Genomic DNA, 23336 nt, shown 5'->3' on the forward strand with positions numbered 1-23336 from the left:
TGTAGTTCACTCTTCCATGAATAAATTTCCTATAGGTGGGTACTAATATTAACAGTCTTTAAAAGTATCAGAAATATAATATTACATTCAACTCTACAGTAGCCACAGTTATTTAGAAAAGTTTAAGGCGATAAAGAACTATCAACTTACGAATATTTGGGTTGACACTGACTTCATGATCCTCAAAGTATACTGTGTGAAATACACCAGCCATCATGAGCGTTGGAATCCATAGTGTCGAATACTTTTTCCTTTTAATACTTATCAAAAATATAAAAATCATCTAGAGAAGCTAACAGATGAAAAGACTTTTGGATTTGGTAATTGAGGCGGCTAATCTATAAAAATCTCTTTTCTTTTTAATCTTATAAAAGAAATGAAAAAATTACACCTAATTTATAAGAAACAAAAAAATTTAGTAAAGGGTAAAAGGGTAAATCCGGAAATTAATTGCCTCGGGTGCAAACACTCATAAAAAGCCCCCATAACCTCCTCGTCAACGGAAGCTCTGCCGTACGATATCTTCTGCTTGATATCCCTTTACCGAGACGCCTCGTGTGCTGGTATCTACTTACTGTTCCGCAGGAGCACCGTACCTCACCTCCAACTCCTTGAGACATAACTCCTCTTACTTATTTGTTTCCATACATTATAATGACCGCCCCATATTGTCTTATTAATATAATTTTATGGAAATTTAATAAGACAATATCACTTATTATTTATATAAAAGTTTAACAATTTTAAAATAAAAAATCCGATTATTAACAGAGAGAGTAGTTAAATGAGACAAGGTGTAATAAAAAAGAGAGTAAACTAATTTTATGTCAAGATACATGGAGATAATAAAATGAATTTAACTCGAGAAATAAGTAGGGCTCAGAAGGGTTAGTCTAATTATTTAATTTATATAAATAGATAATATTAATTCTTGCAAAATAGAAGTCCTTAGATTGCTAAACTGAGAGTTTGACGACTTTAAAGAGAAAAATATATCACATATAAAGAAAGTGGTGATCACATCATGCTATAAAATAAATTAATACATAAACCGAAGGACATCTGGCGTTCCGCAGGAAGACGGTTGGTACGGTGATCCCACGCTACTTGTTTATGTATGCTTTCCCTTCTCCAAGACTGGCCGGGTTTGGCTGCGTCATTTCGTCGAACAAAAAAACTTCCTCCACGTGAAGCGCACTTCCTTCCCCCTCCCCGCGTCAATCCCAAAGGAGAAGACGGCGTTGCTCTCATGGCCGATGCGTCGTAGCTCTCTCTCTCTCTCTCTCTCTCTCGCTCTCTCTCTATACCTTCGAGAGGAGAAGATTCAGGTTCAGGTCAAGTAGCTCGCTTCGCTTCCATGGAAGAAGCACCATTGGTTCTTCGGCAGATTTTGTGCTTTTGGATGCAGCATTGATTCGCCTTATTTGTAAATTTTTTGCAATATTATTCGCTAGGAATGTTGCATGCTTGCACAATTCTAATTGCAATATTATTGTTTGTAGTAGTTTATTTTTTTGGGCTGAATGTAACGCTTGGATTCTTTGTTTGTGATGTAATTATCTTTGGTTTGCAGTTACTGCTGTGAGAGGCTGATCCTGCAGGAGTAGTTTCGCAGAAATGACCTTTACCAATGATGGAAGAAAGAAGGTCTATCTCTTACTTTTATCCTATTTTTATTTAGTATTTTTAGTTTCAAATTTGCAATTTTGGTGTGGATGTATGAGGCGATCAAATTTCTCTCTTTTCCAACATAATATTTATATTACTTGGCTTTTCTTCTTTGTGCTTGCCAGTTCCTTCCGAAAGTCTTTGGGATGAAAGAGAAGAAAGCATCAAAGGGATCTGAGAGCTCAATTTCCTCTGGTTGGTTGGCTCTTTCATATTTATGTTTGATGCCTTTTGTATTATAAATTTCTGCCAGTTTTAGATCAAGATGTTTGAAAAGATCTTTTTTTTATAACAATTTAAGGTTGCTTTCGCTAAGCAATAGTTCTTTCTGGCTGTTGACATTTATCTATCCTATTTAGCTGAAGTGTTTATTGGAAGAAAGTATTGTAAAGATAAAATTTTTGAACCTTCCAAGAATCTGCAATTTCTGTGGTGAAAGTAGAAATTTAATTAAAATTATTCCCAGTTAATAAAATAAAGCTAACAAGTAAAAATTTAGAAATAGAAAGTTCTCTAACTGGAAATGTGCAGAAAGACTGGAATATAGTATCCTAGCTTGTGCAATTTATTACCTTTTCTTCTCGAAAATCACGCTTATAGTTGACTGTGCTTTATAAATGACAGTTGATTTTGGAGGGAGTCCAACATACTCAGCATCAACATCTCCATCCTTCTTCAAAAGCTTTTCTGGTACTTGCTTCAGTCAATTAGTTTCTCTATTCTTCTTTTTTTTTTTTCCTTTCATTCTCTCTTTTATATGCATCTTTAAGTTTATCCTTCATTTCTTTAACTTTTCTTCTTCTTCTCTTCTTCTGTAATCAAATGAAGCTGAGAGTAAGAACCTAAGCTTCAGAAGTTTATCATCTCCAGTGCCGAATACTATAAATACCGAGGCCTTCAGGTACATTGTTATAGTTTACTTTTCTTTGGTAAAGAATTACCTCTAGTATCTATTCTTTTATTATTTCTCACATTTCTGTACTTTTTCTACTCCTAGGATATTTGTTGCAACATGGAATGTTGGAGGAAAAGCTCCCCATCTTGGGCTGGACCTCAATGAATTTCTTCCTGCTGCTGATCATTCAGATATTTATGTATTAGGGTAAGATCATTCTTCATACATTTAAATCTAATCAATGAACTATTGATATCCTCTCTACCTCATAGATTCTTACCTGTAAACTAGCTGTTCAAATTATTGGAAAGAAATGCTTGGTCGCCGTTGTCATGTTTGTCACTTTTTTTGTACATGTCATGCATAAGATGAACACCTCTTGCTTTTTTGCTCTCTTTTCAAACAGATTTCAGGAAATTGTCCCTCTGAATGCTGGAAATGTGCTTGTTATAGAAGACAACGAGCCAGCAGCAAGATGGCTTACTCTGATAAGCCGAGCATTAAATGGACCTACAGAGGCTGATGCTGATACTTTCTCCTATAGTTCATGTCCCTGTGCTAATTCAGATTCTTCGCAAGATTTTAGCTTCAATAGTTCAACTTTAAATCACTCAAAGACAGCCAGTGGTTCAATAATCTTCCAGAAATCTTCGCTGAAAGTAATAAGCAAAACATTTAGGACATCCCAGGGAAGACGTCTCAAAACCTGCAATTGCCCGGCAGAAGTGACGAAGAAATCTTATAGAGATTCATGTTTCAGGTGCCCGCAACCATATCCTAGTGAAAGTGACTCCTCAGAGGAAGAGGATGAGGAATCATCAAGCAGTTTTACAGTGGCCGATGAAGTTTCTGCTGTTTCTACCACAGGTGACAAGCTAAGGTACAACCTCATAGCTTGCAAAAAGATGGTGGGGATTTTTCTCAGTGTGTGGGTGAGGAGAGAGCTACTCCAGAACATAGGTCATCTTAGACTCTCTTCTGTTGGGCGTGGTATTATGGGCTATCTTGGCAACAAGGTGAGAGCTGACTCAATTATGTTTCATGATCATCCCCCCTTTCTTCAAGTTTGTCCCTTTGAATGAACTATTCATCTTCCTGTTTGCAGGGGTGTATATCAGTGAGCATGTCGTTACATCAGACGAGCTTTTGTTTCATTTGTACACACTTAGCTTCTGGCGAAAAAGAAGGTGATGAGCTTAGGAGAAATTCAGATGTTACAGAGATCCTGAAGCATACACAGTTTCGAAGGATATGCAGAAGGGCTGGACGGAGAATCCCTGAGAGAATTCTTGAACATGAGTTAGTATTTTCTGACACAAATTGCTTTAAGTATCTTATTGTTCTGCCAATTAATTTTAATTCTATTTTGCATGTCAGTCGGATCATATGGTTAGGGGACTTGAATTATCGGATTTCCTTGAGCTACTCAGAGACCAAGAAGCTTCTGGGAGAAAATAACTGGGATGCTCTTTTTGAGAAAGATCAGGTAACTGCATTATATTACCTACTGTCTTCTTAAACTGATTTCTTTATCAAAGTGACAAATAACAAGGAGAGGAAAGCAGCAGCAAGAGAAGAGCTTGAGTAATATCTATTTAATACCTATAGAGAAGAAAACTCATGAAATGAGGATCAGAAAAGTAAAACTCAAGTTGTCACCCCAAAGAGAAGGGCTCAAAGGAATAACTTGAATTTAATGGCGCTTCTAGACTTAGAAGTAGATATTGTTTATGATTGATTGGCCACCTTTTTCCTCCTTATTATTAGTTGACTTAGAAGCAAATAATTTATGTCTTGGATGAACCCCTTGGTGCTCAATCTTTCAATACTATGTACTCAATCTGGATTCTATATATATATTTTTCTTGACTTTGTTACTTCTTTGCTAGCTTAAAATTGAAAGAGAAGCTGGGCGAGTGTTTAAGGGGTGGAGAGAGGGGAAGATCTATTTTGCTCCCACTTACAAGTACTCCTCTAATTCAGATGCTTATGCTGGAGAAACTGTGACATCAAAGAAGAAGAGAAGAACCCCCGCATGGTATGTCAGATTTGTCGTCTTAGTTTCACCTTTACAAAGTTCCCATTAAATGAGATAGCTATCTCATATAATGTTCAATGTGAATCTCATAGATGACTATTTTTCCCGTCGCCAAAATATTGCATGCATTAAGTCCTGTAAAATCGTCGGCTAAATGCATTTTTCTGCTAAGGTCTATTTGCATATTACATTGACATTGTATAAACACTAGTAAATCATTGCAGTTCAAATTACTTGTATAGTTCAAATAATTTTCTCTGTCTTCCGTCCTCCCTATGGACTTACAAGCCCTTTAACTATCATTTTTTAGGTGTGATCGAATATTATGGCGTGGTGATGGGATTGTGCAGTTGTCTTACATCCGAGGAGAGTCCAAATTTTCTGATCATCGTCCAGTCTGTGCAGTTTTTATTGTTGAGGTTGGGGTACATGATGGCAGATTGAAGAAGGGTTTATCAGCTCCAAACATGAAAATTGGTGCCGAAGAGCTCCTATCTCAAACTAGTGACATCCCTAATGAAGGTACACACAACATGCAAGTAACAGATGACTACTTGTCCGCATTAATAAATATCTGGGAGACACATATATTGCACTCACCAAACAGAACATGCTCAGTGTCTTGTCGGTACAACTTAAGCATGAAAATAATAATCTAAATGGGCTCTTATCATCTAGATATCCTACTATTGTCTAAATATTTCACCTTGCACTTGCATCAATGTTATTAGGTCTAGCAGCAGTCCAAAACGCTTTTCTCAAACTATGCTTTTCTTTTGTTATCTGATATTTCTGTCATGTGCATTGGTACTTCTAGTGTGTTAGTGAAATTGGGTATCCTATTAACATAAGATTTAACAGTTAAAAAGTATAGTATCTAGTTATCTACAAACATAAAACAAGATGGATGGGGGATGGCTGATGGTTTCAACTTTTGTCCCTTTATTCAGGCATTTCTTCTTTTGTGCTAGTATGAACTTCCAGTTACTGATAAATTAACTAATTTCTGTTAACACGGATTCCTATAATTGATGAACTTTGACAAATCTAAGAAGATAGTTATTACATTCCCAATTACTTTCCTAAATTATTGCTTTTAAATTATTCCTCTTGTTTTTTCACATAAGGCACTGATAAGGCTTTAGTTACTATTATGCAGGCACGCACATGAAAGATGAATAACCGACTAAGACCAGAAGAAAAAGAGTATGTGCAACACATTAAGAAACACTTCGAGAGATTTGTACAGGCTTATCAGCAAAGTACTTTTGAGGGCAAAACATTATTGGTTAGTATGTTTTTTTATACTATTATTCATTGATATTCTTTTTGACAATGTTTGATTACAACTCTGTATTATTCTTTCTTCAAGATCTCTTTTTGCTTGTCTTGGCTTTGCAAGGAGAAGGTACTCCAAGAATACTGGTGTAATGATGTTCACTAATTTTTCAATCTGTTCCAGTTCTGTGTTTGATTATATCTGGCTGGAAAAGAAAATGTAATCCTTCCTCTGTTGGTCCACTGTGTGACTGTCTACTGCCTACAATCTTTTAAAACCTTGAAATTGTAACAGGTTCACAAAAGAACATACCCAAATCAATCTAATCAAGATAAAAGCAATAGTATTATTGATCAGTCTCCATGTTCTTTGCATCAGAAGAATAAGGTAGGTTGGATGTTGCATAGTACGACAGCACTCTTGTTTTATGTTCTTCATCACACTGCATTTGGCAAATGAGATGAATTGAAGCTTGTCAATTTTGTAGTGTGTAATAAGATGAAGAATTTGGTGAAGCAGTCAATGCTTAATTGAAGAAAACTTATTTAGCCCTCATTTGACTATCTGAAACAGGAAAAAAAGAACTAAAAAAAAGACATCTTTTTGGATTTGTTTCCCTATCCAATTCCATTATCAACCCCATCTAACTGAATCATTTAGCTCTTTGTCCAAATTAACTCAAGAGTAGATACTATTCAAAGTTAAGCAGGACTGGCACTAAGAAATAACTTGGTGGTGGCCATCCTATTCATTGAAGCAGAAACCACATTCTTCATGCCATATCAAAGCCTGACAAAAGCTCTTGGCCTTAAATGTTACAAATAAATAGCAACAGAACTCTGAATGTTTCAAATATCTGATAAGAACCTCTCCAATCTAGGTTGATAGTATTTAGTTATGTAAATGAACAATAGCTATTTGTTGTTCCATGACTTCAATTGGAACTGTGATCCGCTACTCAGAATCAAGATGTTCTCACTAATGTTCATTGTCAGATGAACCAAGCAATATCGGTCAGCAGCGTCTCCCTGTTGGGCAGTGCATCTGTGAGATAGAGTAGCGGCGAACCGTTATTGCTGAATTCGTCATCAATAGCAGTGTTGTGATCAGATGCTACTGGCTCAAATGGACCAGTTTCACTTGGCATGGGCATAGGCATGGCCATGGGCTGCTGCATGATATTGCTGATATCTTGAGAAAAGTTGCCACCGTCATTATAATTATCTGGATCAGTTTGAATTGTGTGTTGAAGAGGATCTTGATTTGATATCATAACTTGATCTGGATTGGTTGCTGATTGAATGCTATTGAATTCTGGACTGGGTGTCTGCTGAATATTATTTGGAACCATAGTTATTGCTGTCTGAAAAGAAGATCCATACATCTGAACTGCATTCTGAAGATGGTTTGAATTGCTCCCATGGACAGGACCACTATTGTATGTTAAGTTGCCCATATTACCATAGTTTCCATAACAATTTGGTAAGATTCCCATCAAATTTTGTGCTGCAGCTGGAGAGAATATAGAGCTTGATGCATAATTATTTGAAGCATCAATTGATGAGGATATCACCAGTTTATTGTTCTGGTCTAGCTGAAGGCCAGTGAACCGAGTACTTCCTATAACTCCATTGCCAAAATTGAAAATGGATTGACGATCATTTCTTGAAATCAGATTAAATGGATGCTGCACTTCTGGCTGCTTCGTAGGGATTAACTCATTCCTTCTTTGCGCCGAAGGGCCGGGAGCATCAGGATGGAGCTCACAGTACAATTTACTTTCCTGATCAATAACAGAGTTCCACAGAGAAGCCTCTCTCCCATTCATTCTATCCTGGAGACACTTGGAATGCCTGACAAGCGCCGTAATCTTTGCGAATTCCGGTGCCATGTGGTTGATTATTGCTAGCAGGACACTCACCTTGCATGACTTGCGGAGATCATGCGGCTTCTTGTACGGCGACGGGCCATGATGCTCCTCTGTTGTGGGCCACCAAGGTGGTGGAACACCCTGGTCTAGTGGGAACTTCCTCTGTGGAGGATCACAGTGTTGCATTAGAGATGAGAGGAGTGACCCAAGAGTTGTATCCGAGAACCTCAGCAGTACTTCATAGGTTGATTCAGAAGTGTCATCCTTGGACATAGACAGTGTCAGTGCATGTTCATGGTAGAATTTCTCGACGGCTTTCAGTCCGTCCTTGTCAAACTGAATCGTCTCCTTCCACCATCTGTTCAGGCTATCAGAAGAGCCAGTTAACTGTTCACCGTCGCCGGTTATGATACCGTACACAAAGCCGCCAACGCCATTGCTGAGCTCCATCATCTTATGCATGTTCTGGATGACCTTCTCCTCCAGATGTCCAATCTTGCTTCCCATGCACGAGCTGTCTGTCTTTCGCCGTTTGCCAGCCTTCTTGAGCTTCTCTTCCAATCGCCATATCTTTGCCTTGTACTTCTTGATTTGCTTATTAAGATCATCCAAGTCTTCACTGCTCTCGATTTTCACTGCGGTGGATGGACCAGCCTCAGCTTCACTTGGGCCAGCAACCTGAGCAATGTCATCAGCTTCGGTATGTTCCTTCCTTGTAATTTCTATAGCTTTGCTCGAATTCTCCATTTTGTCCATTGTCTCTCTAAAGCAAAGAAACTACTAGTTTCAGTCCTTCCTGCATAAATAAGAGAAGCTGTTAGTAGAATTATGTCATACTGCAAGATTTTAATCTTACGCGATCCTGAAATTATCATAGTAATAGAAGAGAAATTAAGATGAGTAATCAATCCATTAGAACTATTTGAAGAACGCTATGTCTTGCAAAATACCTTCTTCACAATATAAGATAAACAGATGAAAAGAAGCCAAACAAGAACAATATGATCTTGTTCTTAAAAGAATCAAAAACCTTCATATGGTACATACTACTATCTTAATTAATACGCACTGGAAGCTTATAGAATAACTGAAAGTCCTGTGGTACTACTCATCATTTACATCATCTTTATAGTATTACTTATTATCAATGTAAGTTAACAATGGAAGAGAAACAAACCTAACAAGAACAATATGATTGTTCTTAAAAGATCCAAACCTTCGTATGGTGCATACTACTCTCTTAATAGGTACTGAAAGCTTATAGTAGAACTTAAAGTCTTGTAATATTAATCATCATAAACATCATCTCTATAACTTTACTTCTTGTCAATGTAAAATAACAATGGAACAGAAACAAACCAAATATGATCAATATGATTATTCTTAAAATATCCAAAGCTTCATATGGTGCATACTACTGAAACTTACAAAAAATTAAGAAAAAAAACAAATAACAAATGGGAAAAAAAGGTACTAAAACCTTATAGAATAACTGAATTCATGTAATATTAATCATCATATACATCATCTCTATAACATTACTTCTTGTCAATGTAAAATAACAATGGAAAAGAAACAAAAATAAAACACACCATATGAACTTGACGATAGTGAAGAAAACAAGAGATTAATAAAAAAAAGGAGATGACATAAACCTTTGCAATGGATCCTTGAACCACTAATGGCTCTTTTGACTCTTGCTCCTTCCTACTCTATAAGATATAAGAATGGAAAGAAGGTTGCTTTGACTCTTGAGGTTAAATAGTGTACATCCTTAACACTGGTAAAAAGGGTGGTGAAATCATTGTATAATAGTGAAATTACCATATTACCCTTGATTATAGATTTTTCTCTCTTTTTATCTTATTTTCTCCTTTGTGTGTTAAATGATAACTTCATCATTCTTGTTATCTTTTCATAGACTATATATTGCATATAGGTAAACATCACAAGAATGGATTTGTGGAATTTATGGGAAGGGTTCATCTTTATGAACAAAACATGATCAAGCTTCGTTAACACGACCTTCGATGCATGTCCTTCTATAAAAATATGCATTATTTATTACCGTGAATTGAGGTATCGGCGCATTTAGTAACTACCATGTCACATAAGCTTTTAGTAGAGTTTTATATTATTGTCAGGTGACTTTGCATTAGGGAGTCTAACATATACACACATACGACAATATTTTCTCTCGCAATCCTTTTTCTTTTCATCAAATTTTAAACATACAGATGATATTATAGGCATCCCTAATTCTTTCTGAAAATCAATACCAGAATTTTTATTATTTCATTTTGAATTTGAAAAAAAAAAATTTACTAGATGAAAAGGGTACAATAGTCTTTTCACATAGTTATACAACTCTTTGCCCAATAGTAGAGTTCTTTAACGGCTATCAATTGGGCCCTCACAAACTTTCTTTGGTTTAGGAAAGAAAAAAAAGAGGAAAGATTGGAACACTTCAAATTTAGCAAGTTCTAGTCCGACAAGAATACCATGTCATTGACCTAATCTAATATTGGAAACTGAGATATTCCTAGTCTTACTCAATAAATGATTTCCTAGAAAGAAATTACTCAGCGAATATTAGATGATATCCAACTGTGGAGTTTGCGGTAAATGGCAAGCTTCAAGTTCCTGAGTTGTCACTGGAAAATTTGAGGAAATTAATGATGAGGTAAGAAGCTAAGAATTATCATTGGGGAATTGTCAAACAGGATACTAAATTCTTGGATTATCACTGAGTTTGAGCTACTTGTATTCTGATCCCTCATAGTTTTTTTTTTCTTTTTAATTATATATTTTCATATAGTTAAAATATAATAAAAACACTATACTTAATCTTTGACTATGAATTTATGATTGGTTAGAGTGTAATATAAAAATTATAAACAAAAAGATCAGATTACAGAGTTCAAAGCATATATTTCTTGGTTAGCTCGGATCCATAGTGATCACAGATGGAATCACTTGAAGCTGAGTGAATCTTTTGCGCCGGTGCAACGGCTTAGGCATAATTTTTTGATGCATTGTGTTTCTTCTTGTTTTGCGAGGCTTGTTCAAATTATCTCTTATTTTTCTCTACATATATTATGCTTGTAAATTTCTGAGTAAATGAATGACATATTGTCTACATGTTTTTTTTTTTCTCAATAAAAAGGAGACAATTATTAATCATAAATCTGTCAAAATTTAGGGTTTATAGTGACGAAAGGCAGAAGTTTTGAATGCTCGCGTGTATTTTACATTTTTTACCCCATAGAATACGTTTATTACTATTCACGTTCTGGTTTTCCTCTTCAAATTATTACTTTGGAATATTTACATTTCCTGCCCCCATATTATGTGTTTATTACTGTTGCCTTCTATTCTTTTAGATTTCATATCATATTTATTATGATCTCTTCTTCTATATTTGTTGCTAAGTGGACTCATCCAGCTTTTTGGCCCACCAATTATATAGCACCTACTAGCTTGTGAAATATTGAGCTCGAGCATAACGGGCCGAGTTATACAAATAATCATATATCGTGGTTGGTGGGTCGAGTCCAATAATCATGTCTAATGATAATTTTGTTCCTTTTTAGGAGCTTAATATAAACTATAAGAATCTTATTTCAGCCCATGGGCCCATCAATTGGGCTAAATTTATTCTAAAGAAACATATTGATGAAAATAAAACATTTAGATTTACTCATATTAATCTCTCTAATTAATATTTGTTAGAGTTTCTACTCCATAGAGTTGAATTTAAGCTAAATTTGGCTAGATTTCAAGCTACTTGATTTAGTTAATGAGCAACAAATTTGTTAGATATAGTGTTTGGATTTAATATAGACCGACTATATATAGGTCGATATGGATAGGCTATTAGATACAAATGAATACATCTAATAGTTTTAACTGTTCTACAGTCTCATGAATTAGTTGCAAGAAGGTTCTTAACTTCAAATGTGGATAAGAATAATTTGGATTAGCAAGGCTATTATAAGGTTTAATTAGCATATCTAATCCACCATTAAATAAAGTAACCCCAAATCACATGGAATGGCAGCTGAGAAATTTAATGGCTTGTCGAATGCCACATGTGAAAGCATTTACGTCGCCGACTACAATTAATACCGTCGGAGATGAGACCACAAGCAGTTAAAACCACCGCCGAATTTAATTCACGCCATCTCTCTATTCCACCTACACTCTCAATCTCACTTGAAAGCCAACCAATTTATTGAAAAGAAGATAATTAAAATTAAATGAGATGTAACGAATACAATGCAATACAATACAATACAATCATAGATAATGAGATTATTACAACTTAATAAAAGTGTTCCTCAAGTAGCGTATAGCGATAGAATCATCATAGAAATAAAGGACACGTACATTGGTAACAACGAAGAAAATGGGCTAATTATTGATTAAATTAGAAGAAAATTCCGATGAAGGCGATGATGTACGAGATAGCTGCAACGAACATGAGGTCGACGGGGTTGAAGCTTTGGCTGCCGCTCGACGGTGATGATGGCGCCGGTGATGTCGTCGCCGGTGATGTTGTGATTGTCGGCTTTGATCCTGTAGAGATATTGAAGCTTCGGTTTGAGACAAAAATCTAACAAAATGAGTTTTTTTTTTTTTTTGAGATTAGTAATAATTACCGTGTAATGGAGGGGATGAAGTTGGAGTTCCACTCATTGGAGCTGAGATCGGAATTCCTACCACTGTGAAATGTCCAAATTTATGTCATAGTATTGTATGTTTATGGGGGTAATTTAACTTCTAAAGCGAATAAATATTAATTTAAATTTACAGGCGTATAATAGAAAGAGCGCCGTCGTGCACGGCAGCGGTTACAGTCGAGAAACTACCTGAGCACAAGCTCACGGGCGGCGTCTCTACGTGGCAGACCTTGGGGAGGCCGAGCGCCCGGGCGTTGTCGATGCTGATGCCGAACGACGCCGCGGCGCCGCCGAGGAGCTCGCAGAGGCAGATGGGGTTCGAGTCGATGAGTCCGGCGAGCTCCGGGCAGCACGCCTTGTCGGGCTTCTTCAGCTTGCTTCCGGCCTCGACGTACGTCAAACAATCCGACAAGTTAAACAGCGCCGTCATGCAGTCGGGGCCCGACGGCGTCGGCACCGGCGCCTGCGCGTTCGCGGCGTACATTATCGCGAAGCATAAGATGGCGATGATCGCGATCGACGGCGGCGGTCGGCGGACAGACATAGCTCAAGAGTGTCTATAGCCGGATCTCTGAGAGAGTTTAAGAGGCTTCCTTCCAGTTTATAGTTGCAGCTACTTGTACTATTTATAGTAATGAGATGGTCCAAATTAATGGCTTAATTTGGATTATGCCAGAAGTGTCTGTGCATGCACGAAAGGCCAAAGGAATCGGGCTGATGAGGTTTTATTCATGTCTGCATACCTACCATGCCATGTAGTTGTTTGCTGTCGAAAATTTTATTACTATTATTAAGAGAAGTAGAACAAGATCTATTGATTGGATTTGTAACCAGCAAAAGAGGAAACATATCTAGTTTCTACTAGATTTTTTAGTAAATATTTGAAAATAATAGTGCTGATTAAGATTTTCTATGTGTCGAAAAAAAAAGTGATTGAATATATTTAATTATTTATAATGTTCTTCTTTTAAAATTGCAGGCATTTAACACTCTGTCAACATTTATTACATTTCAAGTTTGGAAGGTGGAGTTAAGAAGATGTTTGAGAATTTTTGGTTGGGCATTGAATTCAACCATGCTTTGGTTGTTGTGATGTTCAACCAATCAAATAATCCTCGCTGGTGGGACCGTAAAGGATCTTGAATGAATGAAGGATATAAAAGAAAAGAAAAAAAAAAGGGGGAGGGGGGGAGTTAGAAATCTGATGAACGGAAAATTTGTAGTTTAACTGTGGACATATCCGAGAGCAAAAGGAGAAGGAAAAGGAAAGCGAAACTTTCATATTTGATTGCGTCAAGGTATCACATAACCATCAATGTAACTTTTGCTTTTTCATGAGAAACATTTTTTTCCACTTCAAAATAACACCTAAATCAGAGTTATAGGTTGCAACATATAAGTCCATTAGCAAATCTATACAGAGGGGAAGAGATTTGGATCATCCTTCTATTCAGTGACTTCACCTTCCTCTGGTTTCTCAAATTGCTCTCCGACATTTTCCTCCTTTCCCATAATCTGGAAATCAACCTCGGCTTCACTAGCACTATCGCAATCATCTTTGCTTGATCTATTTTCTGCTTCATCAATTATGCTTGAACCTTTTGGTTCATCAATTTCATCAGCCAAGTCATTCTTACTGGCCTTGATATCAGCAATATGTACCCCTTTCGCACTTTCTATGGGATTCGTAGCCTCAAGTCCTGTCTGTTTCATTAAGATGGATGGGTACTCCAAAGGCTTCTCTGTCTGGTGATCGAAGAAAGAATTCAAATGCATGAACCTGAAAACTTGCAGAAGTCGAAATCTGTCTCTCCTAATATCAGCACTCAGAAGCTTCTCCAGAAGGGTAGGTTCCTTGATTTTAGGAGCAGCAGGAGCAGTGGATGCATCATCTCTTAACCTTGGTCTTTTATCTCGGAAGTCGCCTTTCCCACGCCTACCCCTCTTATTGTTGTACCTGTTTGGAGGTCGATCAGTTCTAAACAATGTTTTTCCTTCATTTCCCTTTCCATGGAGTTGGTTCTCAGGTTCAGAAAGATAATCAGGTGGTATTTCAGCAACTTCAACACCCAATTCTGCCTGCTTGGATAGAACTTCTTTCAGTTGCTGCACAACATTAATTGATCCATCAGAAGAACAAGTAATTCTGCTAGTGATAATACTCTATCCTGTCTAAGCTGCATGCTTTCAGAGCAAGGAAATAAAAGATAAAAGAGAAAATAAGTGAATGGGAAAATTGATTGTCCTACCTGGCGACGTAATTTAGTATCCTCATCAGCATTTTCACCATTTGTCCCGTTACGAGTCAACTTCTGCAAAATAAGTTATTCAGTCATTCACGAATGTTTCACAACAACTTTATGCATAAGATGGATCTTGACCTTTTCTACGTTGGCACTGGTTGGGAAGTTCTTTCTACGTGCTTCACGCCACTTCTTGATTTCATTTTCATCATAGAGTATAGGAGCACGCCTGCAAGAAGATACAAGTATTAAGCATTTTGAAAGTTACAGCAACATGCAATTGAATGCTGACATTAAAGATTGAAGGTTAACTGTGTAGTTAAGGTGGGACAGATTTTTAAATAAAGAGTTTACTGTATCTAGATGCAATGGCAAAAACCTTTTTTTTTACTGACATGCCAACCAGGATCTTTTTCCACTGTTACATATTATCGTTAAAGAAAGTGATACCTTACACACTCTCTAGAAGCTGGACTTGCTGAGTTTGATGAGTTAGATTTTCCTTCTCTCCAGTTATCACATTCTGATTAAATCCATGAAATGCAACAACAAAGATAAAAACTGATGTCATCCAAGTGAGCAATAAAATGGAATTCATCCTGTCATAGACAACAAAAATAACATGCTAATTCAGGAAATGATTATGGGTGAAACTATTTCAAACATAGTTTTGTTTCATGGAATTATGGAACAAGTATATCCTAAATGGTTAACTCTATATCGGAAAGGACTTAACCTCTTCCATGAGTTTTAGCAAATGGCATTACTTGACCTCTTCCGCCCATTTTAGTAAAAGGCCTGAAATTCTGCTTCATACTTTTCTCATGATGAAATTGATTTCTCTGAAACCTGCAAATATTTAGTTAGAAAGCCCGCAACCACATAGGAAAAGACTTAAAAAGCGAAAGAGGTATATGACCGAAATATGCCTCATATGTGAGTTTCCTCTTTTCCCATCTACATTTTGGTTCCTCCTGAAATTTTTGCTAAAAGAATTTTCAGAGACAACATTTGAGATACCACCGGCATGGCCCTCAACATGATTTGCCTGTAACAGAGTTAGGAGACTATAATGATGCTACGAGATAATACAGACAACATTATGTCAGAACCACATAAACAACACAAGTACAAGCTGATCATAGATGATTAAAAAACTAAATACAATGCCCTTACCATATTACCCCCATTCTGTTGATTTCGTGACAGGCTCCCAGGAAAAGGTGATTGCAATTTCTTGGCACCAATATGCCCTTCATTATTCGCACTCTGACCCATTGCGTGGTTGTTGACATCACCAGTTGTCTTACCACTAAAATTTACTCCTGGATTACTCACCGCCATATGTGGTTTGCCGCCGTAGCCCGAGTTAGAAGCACAATGATTAGATGGGCGAATATTTGGAACACTTGCAGGGTGATGCATGCCATGCGAGATCATCGAGTTATTCATGCCCATCTGCCCATTTGGCATAACTGGGTACTGATTCATGTTCTGTGCCAGATTATTACCTAAAAATTGTCCACCCGCTTGCAGAGAAGCAAGCAAGTTCAGATTTTGCAACTGCCCAGGGAATAAAGGTAAACTCTGCTGCAAATTAGGAATCTGCCCGAGTAGCTGCAGTGCCATGGCTAGATTCAAATTCTGAGCAGCTAATTGATTACTCTGCGCCATTGATGGGTAATTAGCATTGTTCGGGAAGACTGGCGGCATTGACTGCTGGTGATTGAGCATACCAATGTTGGTTCCGCCCAAATTGCTCAAATGGGCATTTGGATTACTGAAATTACCCATCGGCAGAGCCGGATATTGAGGGTTTAGGCCAACGGGCGGTGGTGGAATCATCCTTCCCTACTCCGATCACAAGAACGTTACGTTATATCAAGAGAGAGGAAAGCCCAAGATGTCAACTTGATTGGACTAGGATAACCAGAAGGCGAGCAAGGCCAGGAAAAGTTTACCTGTTGGAGATTCGGGTCGTTGCCTCCTTGGGGCTGGATTTGGTTGGGAACAGAAGGGAAGAAGGGACGCATCTCTCTCCCTCTATATCTCCCTAATCGCGGCTACTCAGAAGAAAGGAGGAGAGAGAGAAACTTAGCTCCAGTACAAGGAAGGGGAAAGAGGAAGGAGTTGGGCAAAGGTTTCGGGCATCAGAGGTGGGTGGGGAGGAGGAGAGCTCTGCTCGAAGAAGAGGGGGTATAAGGAGTAGGGTTTTAGATATTAAGAACAATATCTTGATCTCTTCTTCGCTTTTCGCAGCAAAGTCTGCAGCCCTGTATGACCGCATACGCTATTCCGACAAATACGATACCGACTTATGGGGCCTAATTATTTTATAAAATATAAGGTGTGATTTATAAATATTAAAAAGACAGGGGTAAATTGCAAATATGCGAAAAGAATTTTCTTAAAATCAACTTCTCTAATTTTACCACTATATCAATTCGACTCTTCGTGGAAGTGACGAGCTCCAAAAAGAAAATTGATACCTATCTGATTGTGAAAATATCTTGCATCAAGTTAATCAGTAAAAATTCTAGGCTTGAAAATTGGACTATCCAATCCTTGCAACCCTTTCTACACCTGAAGAATTTGTTGACCTAAAAACACTTCATGAAATTTTCTGAAGTCTTAAATTTGATGTCTAACTGGAATTTCTACTTGTTGATTTGATAGCTTCTAATCACAGTAGAAGAGACATTCAATTCAGAGTTGTTCTAATAAGTGGGTACTGGAGAAATTGTTTTATATTAACAAACTACTAAGAAATACCAACCAGCTTGAAATCAATAAACATCATGAAGGCACTACAAAGGCCAGCATTTATGACGAAAGAATTGTGCAACACTGAGAGTTAGTTTCAGAAAGAGCTTGACTTCTCAATGATACACTTGAATCTAGCTAGAAAGTTGAGGGTACTAAAAGGTGGGCGAAAGAAAATACACTATTCACTTGTCTATGGCTCGAGATGGAGCCAGTGAAGCACAGATAATACCACAGCCTGGTATATGAAGCCATTGTAGTTTCATGGAAGTTTTGTCTCCAACAAATTGACGCCCTATCTTTTAAATTCTGTAGAGTCAAATCATTCGAGAAGATAAAGGATTGAATGAGATACCATCCAAACAAAAGGGCCTGAAGACCTTAGTGAATGCAGGGCACTGGGGATGGGGTTATCCAAATGATTCCTTTCTGCCTGAGACCATGAAATCACACAAAGATTTTCTCTTCATCAACACTTAATCATGCAAATGGATTCCCTCCAAAGGATGCAACAGGACCTTGATGGGATAAGTTCCTGTTAAATGACCTTTTTCAGATCACAATTACGAATGTCATACATATGATAGATAAGATTAAAGCAACTTACGGCATCTGAGAATCTGACGCCTGTTCTGTCATGTAAGCCAACCCTCCTAAACAGCAAAGAAAGATCAGCTGATGATAGAAAGATGACGAACTCAAAAAACACCAAGGAATAGTAATTGTGGATTTACCCTGATGCAACGAAGGAATATATGTCGTGGTAGAATTCTGAGGAAACCATGGTTCAGCTAAGTTACTGGTGTTGGCGGCTGGAACCTGTAGATCTGGCAATGCTGCTTGCAAAGAGCTCATGTTCAAGATCTGCAGAAGAAAGATCGATTAAACCAAAAGAAGACATCGAAAGATTAAATTCAATAAAGATAATTCTAAATAATCTCATATAAAAAATTATCAATTAGCACAACGTACTAGAAGTATAAAGTAGATACTTTCCGGTTCAAACAGAATTAAACTAATCTAGTCAAATCTCTTCAAGATACTGTTTAAGGGGTTTGTCCACCACTTAAGATCCAGTTGCAGAAGCTCTATACTAACTATTTGTTCTATGTTACACACATGGACAACAACATTTATACTGATTGATAAATTAAGTGCTTTCATGAATTGCTTTATGTTGACTGATACTCATATGTGATCAGACTCAACTTTTGTGATTCATGTGGTAATCTGTTTCATGAAAATATCCTATATATCGAGAAACAAATGGGAATCATAATCAATTCTTTTGTCACTGTCTTAGAAAAGATTTGTTAAATAGAAACTTACCACTGTGTTGGCTTCCAAATCTGATTCATATGGGATGTCAAATGGATTGGTTGATTTTCTTACTTGAGAGCTCACTCCCTGTGAAATATAAATAAATTAGCAAATAAGGCATATACATATGTGCTAATTTCCACAACAAAAACTTTTACCAATTCAGCCACCCTCCACTACTGACATCAATCCAAATTTAATCAGCCCCTATTCATCAATACAACTTATGCACTTCTAGAATATGCACTGGGAAAGATGAACGCACAAGAAACTGATAAATATTACATACTGGCATAGGTTGAAGAAATGAAGGGTATGCTGATCCTGCCATACGACCAGATGTAAGATTGAGTCCAGGACCTAGATCATCTAGATTGGACCATTCAAACCGTTCCTTAACCAGGTCCTGTGAAAGGATAAAAAATTTAATACAAATTTTCCTTTATATAATGAACAAAATACCCGCAAAAAAAATGCAGCACCTTTGAAGATTCATGTCCAGGATATGGATTGACATAGCTAGAAAACTCGCACACTGAAATCTCTGGTTTGTCATTATGTGGAAGGTTCCCAAGCAAACCATGATGTACTTTCCCAGTAGAGTCATCAAAAGCATTCCAGTGCTGCAAAAGGATAACCTCGATGATACTGGAAGTGCTAGAATAGTAACACTGGTAGTCTCAAAAAGATTATGGCAGCTTCACAACATGGTAATTTTGGACCTTCACACCACCATGCTATGTAAATAATATGCAGCTCATCTAGGGCGACAAACTAAACCAAAATCAGCTACTACTCTAATGCTTTAAAGTCTTGACTGGCCATCAGAATCGACAACTAAAGAGTTGGTAGACTTTCTTCCACACAATAATTACAGACCAGACTAATTGTAACAAGAAATATGCAATGACAACAGCTATAATCACAAGAAATTAACCCTTAGTAACAACACAAATAGAAGCCCTCTGCAAAAATTTATTCCAACTAGTATAAGCAACCACATCATAAGATTCTTTACCTGCACGCTCTCTTGATCCATAGATCCCTTAGCTTCATGTGCAACTAAGTTCCGTTGATTAGCAGTTAGTGGAATGGGTCCTGAGGCCCAAGAATTTTGAACTGAAATCTGCAATGTCAGTCCATCAGTTCCTCTAGGTACTGTGTCAGCAGGAGTACTTCCAACAAGGAATTGTTTATTTGCACCAGAAGCAGCTCCTGTATGTTCAGGTAAGTCAAATGTAGCCCATCCATTATTTTCTGGAAGTGGAGTTGTTGATGGTTTTTGCTCAAGAGGAATCATAGATGAAGGCTGATGGCTGAAGCCAGCAAACAAATCTAATGATGAATAAGAATTCGTTGGTTGTTGCACAACTGTTTGATTGAAGAAAGGTTGGTTTGTCTCATGCAATGAAGAAAACGATTGTTCTGAAGGAGGCAATGGAGCTACCACTGCCTGTTGCATTCCAGTATAATGTACAGGCTCCAGGGTAACATCAGCTAGGCTGCCTGAATCAGCTGATTTACGAGAAACTGAGTTGCTGTCAAATGATCCAAGGCTGCCTGAAGATGCAGTTCTCTGCAAATAAAAAGAAGGGATGTTATGCTTAACTAGTTGAATTTTAACAGCTTCATTCCCCTAAGAGTTAGATGCGTTAGCAAGAAAAATGTATAAAAAGATGAGGATCCAGAACCGGCGGCCGTTGGATTTCATCTGAATCCCTACGAACAGCTGCATCAGAATATTTTAACGTCTTATTCTGAAGATCATCAACTAATATATCCCTTGCCTGACGTACAGGAGGACTGTAATATCCTGTATCCTGAGAATTTGGTGATTGGCCATCATATTTGGACTGATCAACTGAGCTAGAAACTGAGGAATCTGAAAACCTTGAACCAGGACTCTCATTAGCAAATCTATCTTCATGTATCTGCTCACGTGGATGACCTGGACTATGTAGGAAGCTAGAGATCTTGCTCTGATACAGCACCCTCTCTGAGCCAGTCCTTCGCGTAAGCATACCAGCTTGTTTTCCATAGCGCCTGTCCTCATATTGAAAATCATATGGTGGGCTCTGTGAATAAGAATGGTAGGAGCTGGCCCTCCGCTCATCTTCATCGTTGTTCTTTAGGCCCTGACCAGAATATGAATACCTTAGGTTAGGATAGATCAACCAACAGAGAGTACTTTCTATTAATACAATTAGAAAGAGTTATGTTTCTTATGATCCAAACTAATATATATGAACAATAGTATTTATTATACACTGAATAAGAGATCACCTCCATATCTCTGGGTGGCTTTTCAAAGGATCCCCCCTCAGCATACTTCTTATTCACATAAACATTTCTGATGAACTCTCTTATCTTGTCAGCATTGCTGTAACCAGAAAACAGAAACCAAGTAATAATCCCAGTGCATTGAAACACATAATTTAAGAATTAACTGGTGCAAGTAATGAACTTATTTTAATTTGCACCTGCTGTTGGGCAATCTCATTCGCTGTATGTCCCAGCCTTTTAAAAAGATCTCTCTTGCACGCTGCAACAAGTAATTATCACATGAGACTACGATAGACCACTCCCAGTGATCAGCTGAAGGAGAGCAAGTTGTCAGTTATTTTCACCTGATTACCGCCATTCTGAAGGGCCTCAACTTCCTGCTTGGTAAATTTTGCCATAGACACTGACTTAACCCGGTGCGTAAACTCACGGCTGCATGGCATAGAAACACCTTATATCAAATTATAGCCATGAAGTCGTAAGAAGCATGCAAAAACACCTTCTGATCATTCGTAAGGATGTCGAGACATATATATAAAGGTTTCTTTAATTTGAAGCGCTTCATAATCTCAAAATACAAAATGTGAAAGGAAAGCAGCGAGCCAAGATGCCACAAAGCCCAATATCTATACTGCAATTGACATCTATATGTAATTCTAAGCTTTACTTCCAGAAACAAGCAATGGCGATTACTCACTGTATCCCACCGCATGTCATACACACGAAGGTCCAGAAATTCGTGCACACATACTGCGGACCCTGTTGCAGAATTCCATAATAGATGATTAAATCAAAACTAACCACCATAAACCAAAATGAAGAGAAGAATCAAATAACAAGTGGCAAAAATTACCAGGCTATTGCAATTGAAGCATCTTCTATTGGGTGGAAGCTTCATGAGGCCTCTGATGATCTTCTCATTCCTCTCCTCCTCCTTCTTACTGCTCATCTTGTCAAAAACGCCGACAAGCCAGCAATCCCCAGCTGCGAAACCCTAACCACTCCACCGAGATCGATCCCTGCTCGCTCCGGGTCTCGATCCAGTTCACGAAAACTTGTCGATCGAGGATTAGGGTTTCGGGGAAGCGGAAAAAGGAAATGGAAGCAAGCGTGGAAATATATTTCGACGCCGAGGCGGAGCAATCGCGAGCGAAACTGATGGTTTGTTATTACGAACGACAGAATAAAAAATCCCTCTGTTCCAATACGTGCGCGATGTGACGCTTCGCCAATAAAAGAGAAGGATTCGATAAATTCCTAAGTCCTACCATTGCTGTTATGCGAGGGGTAATTACGTCAATTTGTCGGAAGGTGGTACACGCTACCGGTTTCAGGAGGGAAATGTTATGGTTAGTTGACAACAAAGCCTTCTTTATTTTCTTAAGAGCGAGCTTCTTTGCAAATCACCCCCTACGTTATCGGTTATTTCGGAAAAGAGAGAAAGGAAGAGGAGCGAGACATGAAAACAGTTAATGAAAGGACTTTTTTGTTGTGTTTTGGTAGGCATAATACTGAGGGTCTTTTAGCATAAATTTTATACTTAGCTATAACAGTAAACATAACCGTAAAGATGGCAGCTTGAAGAATAACATGTATGATTGCATTGCAGGGACTTTATTAAATAGGGTCGGCCCAGTTTGCATGGGCTCAGCAAGAAGGAGAGGAGATTGGGCAAGAAAAAGTAGAAATGAGAGGTGAGGGGACGGTTTGTTATTTATAATGTGAGAATTATTATTTTGTTACTAATTTTTAGGTTTTTATGTTAGTTATCTATTATATATAGAGAGAGAGAGTTAAAAAAAAAAAACAATTGGGTCACACAATAAATTTTAGGTTTTTATGAACTTTTTTACTTTTAGTTTAGAAGAAAACGAGTTAAAATTTTAAAATATTCATTTTAAGTTTTCCATTAAGCAGGGGTTGAAAGATTTCTATGATTTTGATGCGATTCAGACTAGATCGGATCACCTCAAAAGACATTGGGCTTCATAGATAAAGTATAGTTATCTTATTTATTATTCTTATGTGATTTAGTCAAAGTTTTATTATATTAAGATTTTATTTAATTAGTTAAATCTAGTTCTACGCATTTTCAAGAAAATGTTGACATAATATTCTACAAATATCAAAATAATATCAAACTAATTGGATAAGATGGCCAACCTCCATATCTACAACTTTTTTATTGATTTATTTAGATTTAGAATCTATCTTCGGTAAAATTAAGGGTTAATTCGAGAAGATAAAGAAGAATAGTTTAATTAAATTTGTTTTAGACTTTTTAATTTAATCTTT

The 23336-nt window shown here is 37.4% G+C and overlaps 4 protein-coding genes across 10 annotated transcripts; 1 reads left to right on the forward strand and 3 right to left on the reverse strand.

Annotated features, from left to right (window-relative positions):
- The first annotated feature begins 1311 nt into the window (after positions 1–1311).
- On the forward strand, positions 1312–5893 carry LOC140798403 (type I inositol polyphosphate 5-phosphatase 10-like). Of its 2 annotated transcripts, XM_073152213.1 has the most exons (12): positions 1312–1334; positions 1574–1647; positions 1794–1863; positions 2293–2358; positions 2497–2569; positions 2666–2770; positions 2970–3579; positions 3669–3862; positions 3941–4049; positions 4453–4601; positions 4912–5123; positions 5747–5885. In XM_073152213.1, exons 2-12 carry the CDS (start codon positions 1618–1620, stop codon positions 5770–5772), a joined length of 1644 nt encoding a protein of 547 aa, XP_073008314.1. In that variant the 5' UTR covers positions 1312–1334; positions 1574–1617; the 3' UTR covers positions 5773–5885. The 2 variants fall into 2 exon arrangements, with proteins under 2 accessions (XP_073008314.1, XP_073008315.1); XM_073152214.1 differs by lacking the exon at positions 1312–1334 and having other exon boundaries at positions 1525–1647; positions 5761–5893.
- Positions 5894–11980: 6087 nt separating this feature from the next.
- LOC140798404 (non-specific lipid transfer protein GPI-anchored 12-like) lies at positions 11981–13126 on the reverse strand. The gene is made up of 3 exons (XM_073152215.1): positions 12622–13126; positions 12412–12474; positions 11981–12328 (listed from the first exon to the last, which is right to left on the reverse strand). Exons 1-3 carry the CDS (start codon positions 12974–12976, stop codon positions 12180–12182), a joined length of 567 nt encoding a protein of 188 aa, XP_073008316.1. The 5' UTR covers positions 12977–13126; the 3' UTR covers positions 11981–12179.
- Positions 13127–13691: 565 nt separating this feature from the next.
- LOC140798727 (uncharacterized) lies at positions 13692–16984 on the reverse strand. 4 transcript variants are annotated; one of them, XM_073152747.1, is made up of 8 exons: positions 16637–16984; positions 15852–16526; positions 15605–15723; positions 15412–15524; positions 15126–15198; positions 14814–14904; positions 14682–14744; positions 13692–14538 (listed from the first exon to the last, which is right to left on the reverse strand). In XM_073152747.1, the coding sequence occupies exons 1-8, from the start codon at positions 16706–16708 to the stop codon at positions 13879–13881; spliced, it is 1866 nt and encodes a 621-aa protein (XP_073008848.1). In that variant the 5' UTR covers positions 16709–16984; the 3' UTR covers positions 13692–13878. The 4 variants fall into 4 exon arrangements, with proteins under 4 accessions (XP_073008848.1, XP_073008850.1, XP_073008849.1 ...); XM_073152749.1 differs by having other exon boundaries at positions 13692–14511; positions 16637–16944; XM_073152748.1 differs by having other exon boundaries at positions 13692–14511; positions 15412–15517; positions 15595–15723; positions 16637–16944.
- Positions 16985–17471: 487 nt separating this feature from the next.
- Positions 17472–22281, reverse strand: LOC140798726 (probable ADP-ribosylation factor GTPase-activating protein AGD14). Of its 3 annotated transcripts, none has more exons than XR_012110900.1 (13): positions 21895–22281; positions 21739–21800; positions 21386–21473; positions 21239–21300; positions 21042–21138; positions 20450–20893; positions 19777–20334; positions 19241–19381; positions 18917–19164; positions 18768–18845; positions 18173–18302; positions 18046–18091; positions 17472–17973 (listed from the first exon to the last, which is right to left on the reverse strand). XR_012110900.1 is itself a non-coding variant. In XM_073152745.1 (13 exons), the coding sequence occupies exons 1-13, from the start codon at positions 21988–21990 to the stop codon at positions 17919–17921; spliced, it is 1878 nt and encodes a 625-aa protein (XP_073008846.1). In that variant the 5' UTR covers positions 21991–22281; the 3' UTR covers positions 17472–17918. The 3 variants fall into 3 exon arrangements, 2 of the variants coding, with proteins under 2 accessions (XP_073008846.1, XP_073008845.1); XM_073152745.1 differs by having other exon boundaries at positions 19048–19164; positions 20546–20893; XM_073152744.1 differs by having other exon boundaries at positions 19048–19164.
- Positions 22282–23336: the final 1055 nt, after the last annotated feature.

This window comes from Typha latifolia, chromosome 12, assembly GCF_019914945.1.
Source record: "Typha latifolia isolate L0001 chromosome 12, TyphaL0001v2, whole genome shotgun sequence".
In the NCBI taxonomy this organism is placed as follows: domain Eukaryota; kingdom Viridiplantae; phylum Streptophyta; class Magnoliopsida; order Poales; family Typhaceae; genus Typha; species Typha latifolia.